An 8,396-nucleotide genomic window follows, 5' to 3' on the forward strand; every position below is an offset into this window, starting at 1 on the left:
GGCTTTGCAGCTCCCGAAAACAGGTGTCAGAGTGAGAAGATAGCTCAGAGCCCCTCACGTCCAACTCCGGCATCGGACAGCTGTGGAAAATGTTGCCGAGTGCTCAGGGGCTTGGCCAGGGGCACACTGGCACAGGAAGCCGAGTCCTGTGGGTAAGACTATGGCCTTGGTTGGCAGCACCCACTCAGCAGGGATTTTGACCTGTCCCACCTCCCCACATGCATCCCAGGCCAGCCACTCCCAGTGATCTGCAGATCCACCTTCACTGGGGTCCACTTAGGCTCATTCCGGGGCCTTGGCTGATTCTGGTCCCTGGGCTCTTCCCCATCCATCAGTGCTAACTCGTTCTCCCAGAGCCAGCCCACGGGGCCCCATCAGTGTCTCCTCCACAAGCATTTTGCTTTTCCTGCACACACCTCAACATGTCACTTCCCTTCTAGGGTCCTTCAGTCACTTCTGGGTTTATGAGTGTATCTCGTCACTGAAGACACTGGAGGCCCTCACAGGAACCTGCTTTAGGCTTGTCTGGCAGCACCTGGTGCAGAGCAAGGTTTGTTACCGACCTCGAAAAACCAAGTTGAGTCTAAATGTCACAGAAATGAACACTGGACTCAGAATAAATTTTGAGCAGATAGAGTTTATTACAGAAACACTGCACAAGGGAGCATGGAGGGAAAAAACCATGCTCTCTAAAGGCCTTTTGTGACAGGATTACAGAGATCATCAGAAAGTGGGAAGGGCTTCAGGACTGAGGATGTGACCCCTGGTTCTGCGGTGTCTGCCATGTAGCCATCAGTTTCAAGGTGGTTACGAGATGTTCTTCTCATGGGCAGCAGTCCCCTTCGAGGTCCTGCAAAACAAAGGCTTACGCAAACAAACCCATTAGCCTTTGTCTTTTGCAGACTTAAGATGTTACTGGTTTCTTCCTCAGAGGCCATGGGCACAGACTTAAACCTTAACTGGAATGTCGGCGGGGAGAGAAGGGGTCAGACCAGTAGAAAATGAAAAATGAAACCTCGGTATTAGACAAGATGGAGTCTCCCTCCTTTTAGCTATTTTATACTAGATCAGGTTGACCAGGGCTGGGTTTTCTCTTAGCTGGATCCATGTGAAACTGGGAGCCCATCAACACTGGGCCCTGGCCAGGGAGCTCGGCTGGTGTCTCTTCTGGGCGTGAGTGGTCTGGTGGAAGACGAGGTGGGAGCTCTGGCCAAAGGCCTTCCCGCACTGGGCGCAGCGATAGGGTTTCTCGCCGGTGTGGGTGCGCTGGTGCACCAGGAGGTAGGAGCTGCAGGTGAAGGCCTTGCCGCACTCGAGGCACTCGTAGGGCCTCTCGCCCGTGTGGCTCCGCCGGTGCACCAGGAGGCGGGAGCTTCGGCTGAAGGCCTTGCCGCACTCGGGGCACACGTACGGCTTCTCGCCCGTGTGCACGCCCCGGTGCACTCCGAGGCTTGAGCTCTGGCCGAAGGCCTTGCCGCACGTGCCGCAGACGTAGGGCTTCTCCCCCGTGTGCACGCGCTGGTGCCGGATCAGGTGGGAGCTGCGCGTGAAGGCCTTCCCACACTCACCGCACCGGTACGGCTTCTCCCCGGTGTGGATTCTCTGGTGCACGATGAGGGTGGAGCTCTGGCCGAAGGCCTTGCCACACTCGGTACACATGTACAGGTTCCTGCTGGGGGCCGCTGGGCTGGTGCCGTGGCACGTGCCTCCCCGGAGTCCCACGCGGTCCTGGCCTCTCTCCCCTGGGAGGTGTTTTTCTTTTGCTGGGCTTGGGCCGGGGCCGGGGCCGGGGCTGGGGCTGGGACTGGGGCTGGGCTTCTCGCTCTTCACTTGCCTGTCTGCAGGCTGTTCGGAGTGCTCCTCTCTCCTGCTGTCCCCGCCTCTGGCTTCCCCAAAGGCACGGCCCTCTAGAATCTCACCCTGGAGTCTTCCAGAGAATTCTCCTCTCAGATTTGTTTCCTCCAGAATCAAATCCTCCTTTTCAACTTTGGTTTCAATATCTGAACAAGACATAGAAGACAAAAACAAATAATACGTAACAAAAATAAAGAGTCGACTTTATATTCTAGATGGGAAACATGAGACTATATTGGGATTTGAGGAAACCCACTAAATAACATCCCTCTTTAAAGATGCAATATGGCACCAGGGCCAAGAGTATGGCCAAAACCCACCTCTGCCATCAGCAGTCACTTGACCTCTCTATCTCAATTTTCCCATCTGTAGAATAGGTTAATGCTAATACCTATACTGCAATGACGTTGTAAGAAATAATGTACGTAACGTGTTTAGCTAGGTAAATATTAGCTATTAGTATAATTCTCTACTCAACTGAGAAATAAGATATGGGGAGACAAATATATTTCATCCTTATTACTGAAAAAGTGACATCGGCAAATGTGGCTCAGAGCTGCAGGTAAGTGGGGTCACTAACACCGAATCTCAGGAGCAGACAGCATTCGGCGCCCAGGGACTGAGCACTGGGTGGCAGTGTTTGCTCTTTTAAACCTGCAGCGAAGACGACCAGAACACACGTGGTCTCTGTGGAGAGGCCAGGCCCAGGGGAGAAGAGGAAGGACTGGCTTTCACAGAGCCAGTACTTGTACAGAGTCACCAATCAAATCTAGTCCCTTTTTATCCTAGGTCAAGAGTGAGGGTGGGGCCAGAGAGGGGTCCCAAATGGTAGCAGTGAGCTTCCTGACACACCAGGATGCGAGAGCAGAGGAGTTACATCAAAATTTACTCCACGACGGTTTCCGAGTACGGACAGAGGAAGGAACAGAAAAGGGCAGTGAAGGAAAGCGTGCACTCTGGGGAGCGTCAGGGATGGCACTGTCACCAGACATCTGCCCATGGATGGCAATGCAGACGTGACAAACTGCCAAGGTGGGAAGGGAGGCACGGGGTGTCTTGGGAACTGGCCAAAGTAAGCGAGGTGGTTGGAGAAGGGCCCGGATGTAGACAGTGGGGTCCCGGGAGTCAAAGGAGCCAGACCAAGTCCCTCTTGCTAGCTAGAGAGAGGCAGGCGAGAACTCCCGAACTCAGGGATCCAGGAGATCAAAGAGGAGAAGGGGGCACGAGGGAGCCATGTGGAGGGACAGGTGTGGGGCGGCCAGCTGTGAGCAAGGCGCTGCGCAGGGTTTGGCAGTGGGGGAGGCAGAGAGGTATGGATCCCCAGCCTCACAGCCCGCAGGCTTAGCTAGGCAGGAAGAGAGAGCAGAGCAGCTGACCCTCCAAAGTGGAGGAGAGAGACATATCCAGGCCCTTTCAGCCCAGAGCTACGGGAGACAGAGCAGAAGAGGACCATGCTCCAGGGCCAGGAGAGGGAACCCAGGCTTCTGCTTCCAGGGGGCTGGAGCGGCAGGGCAGTGGGAAAACGCTAAAGCCACGCTCTGGGACAGCAGTCTGGGCTGCCCTCCTTGGGAATGGGAGAGTCAGGAAGGGGAAGACTCGGGCCCAACACTGGGAAAGGGCGTTGTCTGAGCACATTCCCAAAGAGCAGAGGAGTCTCAGGGGCAGAGAGGGCCAGGGTCTGCCTCAGTGCGGCCCTAGCCTGTTTGGCCTTACCTCCCGTTCCACAGCTGCCTTCTCGGCTTCCCTGAGCTTTCTCATCACTCAAGCTTCCTGAGAGGTTTCCTGCCTCTGTCTTTTTTCCTCATCTTCCTCATGTCCAGGATCCACCCACCGATCATCTGGGCTTAGCTCAGGCTGCACCTCCCTCAGGGGCCCTCTGTCCACCCCCGCGCCCTGCCCCCTCCTCCATCCAGCCCCACTTCTTTGGCAGTGACCTCAGATTTTCTGGTGAATTAGGTTTCTCTTCCCCTCGTGTCCACCTTATGTTCCCGACTAGGCTGTTTCTGCAGGGCGACAGCTGAATCCTGTTATGCCCGTAGTCTTCTTAACCTGGTGCACTTCTGCAAATGTCTGTGAGGGCACAGTGCTGGGCTGGCACAGTCCCTGCCCTCAGACCCACCGGGAGGTAAAGCGTGCGTCTGTCCTGCCTCCCTGCCTCCCTCAGGTCTACTCCCAACACTCAGTGCTGATGCACAGCTGGCAAAACGCTTACGAAGACACTGGATGACCAGCCTTGGAGTGAGTCACTCTGAGGACACGTCTGCCAGACAGCTGTAGCTAATCAAGGGGTGAGAATTTGTTAGAGTGGGTTGTTTATTGGGATTATTAGAATCTGGGTTTGTGGCCCAGAAAGCAACCTATCTCATCAATGTGAAACTGTGGAGCCATGATGGGCTGGGAGCATCTGGTAAACAGAACTCTTGTGGCCTCCGGCCTGTACTGGCATCTGGAGCTAGGTCTGCTCAAGAGACATGGGCCACATTCTCTCTGGCGCCTTCCTCTACTGACAGCTTGGCAGGTTGGTGTGATTCTCAAGATATTTGCTAACTGACTGGGAGGTAAACAGCCTTTTCCTGAGACGCATGGACCCTGTCTGGCAGCCTTGGGGGAAAGGCCAGGCCCTGAAACCTGGGTCCCAAGAGGCCCACTCTGCTGAGAGTATCAGAGTGTCACCCCCGAGTCAGCGGGTAGAGGCCAAGGCCAATGAAAAGCAGCCTTACTTAGCCTGACTGAGGCCCCTCGCTTCAGCCCCAGCAGCATTTCCCCCGCAGTGGCCCTCAGGACAGGAACCAGATGGGTCCCAGGCAGCAGGTGGACTCGGAAGGCTGAAGTCAGAGGAGGTCCTGGCCCTGCTCTCAGGGTGCCTTTCTCATCCCAGATCTCACGCTGTTGTTGCCAGGCTGGGTTGGAGACCTCAAAAGAAATGTTGGAGAGAAGTCCAGTTGGCCTTGGGACGGGGAGGATAAACGAAAAAGGGTCAAAGCGCTGGCTCTCCCTTCTCCCCTTCCCTTGGCTGGTGGGCAGTGGGGACAGCCCACGATAAGTACAAGGCAAACTTTATCGGAAGGTCTGGGACCAGAAGGCAAAAAAGACGTATACTGAAGCGTCATCTCCAGGAGGGGATGCTGGCCCCATCCACTCATGGGAGCGCCCTCCCAAGGAGCATACCTGCTCCTGGACAAGGACCCTGGGCTGACTGATGGTCACAGTAATACCATAGGAGGACAGAACAGTTTACAAACCTGTCCTGTCCCAGCCTCTTTTGACCCACACCACCCTGCGAAGCTGGCAGGGAAGAAAATCCCACTTCGCTTGACAGGTGAAGAAACAGACTTGGAGTTTTGTGCCTTTCCTAGTGAGATGACACGGCAGGTCCTAAAAGGCCCCTCATGGCTGCTTGGTACTTGGTACCAGCTAGCCGCATGGAGTTAGTAAGAAAGAAATGAGGCCAGTGCATCTGGGCTCACATATCTAAGGGTCTAGGCCCTGTAAGGGAACAAAGAATGGCTTATGAGGGGACCAGAGAACGAGTCCCACCCCGCCCCTGCAACCCCTGGTGCTTCGACCACTCTCTGGGGGACAGCCCGCCTTCCCAGCTCTCACCTTCAGCTGTAACCCACCATGCTCCAACGGGAAATGCCCACCCTCAGCCCTGCTGTTGGTGTTCCCGAGGCCAGAGCCAAGGCCAGGTGCTGCTCCTCCTCCAGGCTCACAGGGATTGTCCGCATTTGTGTGCATCTCATTCTCACTTGACCCCAACTGATGGCAGAGAGGAAACCCTGACGTGTTCCTGATGGTGGCTTCTTTGGACTCACGGAGTGTTACCTAAAGGGACATTAAACACTGTTCACCAGAGACCGAGCCCATCCGAGGAGGGTCATCAGCTCCTGAAGGAGGCAGGGCCAGCCTGAACGCACGACAGTGGGCGCCCGCTGTTCCAAAGACCCAGTGGTACCCAGCAGGGTGGAAGGAAAGGTGCTCCAGCCCACCTCAGCTTCTGGGAGCCACTCTGGCCCCCACAGCTGTCTGGCACCAGGGATCATCCCACTCCTGCCTCAGGTCCAGGCCTGAGACTTCCTTCCTGAGACATCCCCTCGCAGCTACTTCTGGCCTCAGGGGGTCGCATCTGGCTCCTTCTTCAGCACAGTGGCTCCTTGGACTCTAAAGAGATTCTACCTTTTGGGCCCTGAGTTATGACTTCATATTTCCCCTCTCTGACCTGTTCTCTGTCCCCTCAGCAGCCGAGGCCTCTACTGGCTCCAGTCTCTGCCCAGTTCAGGGCCCACCACCACCAGGAGACAGAAAGGAATGCCTCCTCCCATCCGCGTCTATGTGTAAGGCAGTCAGCAGGAAGTGAGCCCAAGATCAACCGTAAAAGTAAAACTGTTTTCCCAATCACGTAAGGCTTCGTTTTCTTTTATCCATGCCTACCCTGTCCTCCAGGAGGAATACGCAGGCCGGTGCAACCAGGCACCCTTTTAATGGTTACAGTCATTCCCTCATTTCATCCCAGCCCGACATCCGGGGTGGAGGCAGGACTGATGTGCAGAGGTTAGGGATCCGTCCCGGGCTGTTGGCTGAAGGGCAGGGCCAGCCTAGAATGCCCTTTCCCCACAGTGAGGTCTGAGAAGAATCTGGTCCTGCAACACGACCTGGTTTGTGCCCCGCTCAGCCAAGGCCAGAGAAGTCAGCTGGGCAGAGCTGGAGTCTCAGGGTCCTAGGATCTTGGAAGCTGCCCTTGCCCAGGTCTGAGCCCCTCCTTTTCAACCCCCTCCCCTCCAAACACACCCCGTCTGATCCCTTTCCCTGCTCGCCACCCCTTCCTCCATGTCCCCTCTCTTCCCACTCCCCAATTCAGATTCTTCCCTTGCCAGCCCTGGCCTCATCTCCAACACGCCCCTCAATCCCCTCCCCCTCGCTGACCTCAGGCTGCAGCCTCTCCGCTTTCCCTCCCAACATGTCCTCTCCCGGCGCCGGACTCGTGGCATCGTCTTCCCTATTCGCCGCCCCACACTTCAGCCCTCATCTCTTCCGTCCCCAGCGCGCCCTACCCACTCGGTCTCTTCCCCCGTCCTCGGCCAGCGGCCCCCACCAACCCAGCCCCGCGGCTCACCCAACACGAGGCAGCGTCAGCAACCTCGGCGCCGGTGCGTGGCTCAGTGAGCCTGCCGGGGCGAGGAAGCCGGCAGCGAGCTCTCACTCGGCAGCTCTAGGAAGCTGGGAGGTGTCTTCATCTTGGTGGTCCTCCCGCTTAGTTCCTCCCGCAGGACCCCGGAGAAAGGGGGCGGGAGGCGGGGCCAAGACCCGACTCGGTCCTTAATTCAAAATGAATTTCAAACGACCTCACAGTACTAGACAAAATCGTGGCAGCATGTTTCGTCTTTTAGAGAAGTCTTTGATTTGACATTAAATTGTAAATATCTGAACGGCGAAAGTTAAAAGACTAACTGAAAACTGGGGGAAATATTTACAACACATATGGCAGATAAGAGTAATTTCTTTACTATGGTTTGTACAAATCAATTCTTAAAAGGATCAACAACCCAACAGAAAAACTGCTAATGAACATGAACAAGCAGTTCACAGAAAAAACAAAACAAAACACATGGCTTTTAAACACAAGACATGACAGCCAGTTTCACTCATAATAGAACGCAAAACATGAGAGCATTTTTCATTTCAGATCTGAAAACAAAACTTTTATAGAAGGTCCAGGGAAACGGGCATTTTCATATATATATAGCAACCACAAATGCAATTTCTATCAAAATATCAAATGCACTTACCCTTTATCAATTTATCCTGCAAAGTTGCACACACACCAAGGACAGTGTGCTGGAATACTCAACATGGCATTGTTTGCAGTAGCAAGAGGAGAAAACCCACATGTCTACCACAGGGCACTCGCTCCATGAGTCACGGTCCACCCACACAACGGAAGATCGCACAGCAGTGAAGACAAGATGAGGTAGAACTTACAGGCTATTACAGAACCAGCTCCAAGACACAGGTGAAAAAGCTAAGTGTAGAGTGTATCCTAAGCTGTGTGCATGGGGGATACGCAGACTGTGTGGACTATCTCTGGAAGATCAAGCATTTGTTTTACCACGGTTCTCTCTGGGGGTACTCCTACCTTGAGTACTCTGGGCTGGGAGGGAGGCTCGGTCTTCACTGTTTGTTTTTTGTACCACATCTTTTAGATGGAGACACACTGAGGAAGCGGCCTGGGAGAAAGGGGCACAGGCTCTGGCCTGAGTTATTCTAATCCTGACTTATTGCTGGCTTTAAAGTTGGGGTGAGAGAACTTCCTTCCTGAAGTGAGGGTTAAATGAGATAAAGAACATTTAGCATTTAGCCCGGTGCCTGCCCCAAAGGCCTGGAAGCCCCCAACCGGGTCGTTACAACCTTCCTGTTGGCTTGCGAGGGACTACATTGCCTCTACAACCCCCGCCCTCCAACGCTGTAGAGGTGCTGGCCACTGTGAACGCAGGGTGCCCCTAGAGAGGCCCAAGGAAACCAGGGCTTCTCGGGACCCATTTATC

At 54.7% G+C, this 8,396-nt stretch overlaps 1 protein-coding gene across 5 annotated transcripts in view; it reads right to left on the bottom strand.

Annotated features, from left to right (window-relative positions):
• The window catches only part of LOC105290303 (zinc finger protein 197), a 68,731-nt gene that overhangs the window by 27,074 nt on the left and 33,261 nt on the right, over positions 1-8,396 (bottom strand). For 4 of the 5 annotated variants that reach the window (XM_023529046.1, XM_023529045.1, XM_023529048.1 and 1 more), the window contains one exon: positions 618-1,630. In XM_023529046.1, the coding sequence (XP_023384814.1) occupies positions 1,126-1,630 (505 nt within the window). In that variant the 3' untranslated portion in view covers positions 618-1,125. Of the gene's footprint in view, positions 1-617; positions 1,652-8,396 lie in introns of those variants that run through there. The other variant, XM_023529049.1, reaches the window with a different exon arrangement.

The sequence above is a fragment of the Pteropus vampyrus genome, unplaced genomic scaffold (assembly GCF_000151845.1).
Source record: "Pteropus vampyrus isolate Shadow unplaced genomic scaffold, Pvam_2.0 Scaffold35, whole genome shotgun sequence".
Classification (NCBI taxonomy): Eukaryota; Metazoa; Chordata; class Mammalia; order Chiroptera; family Pteropodidae; genus Pteropus; species Pteropus vampyrus.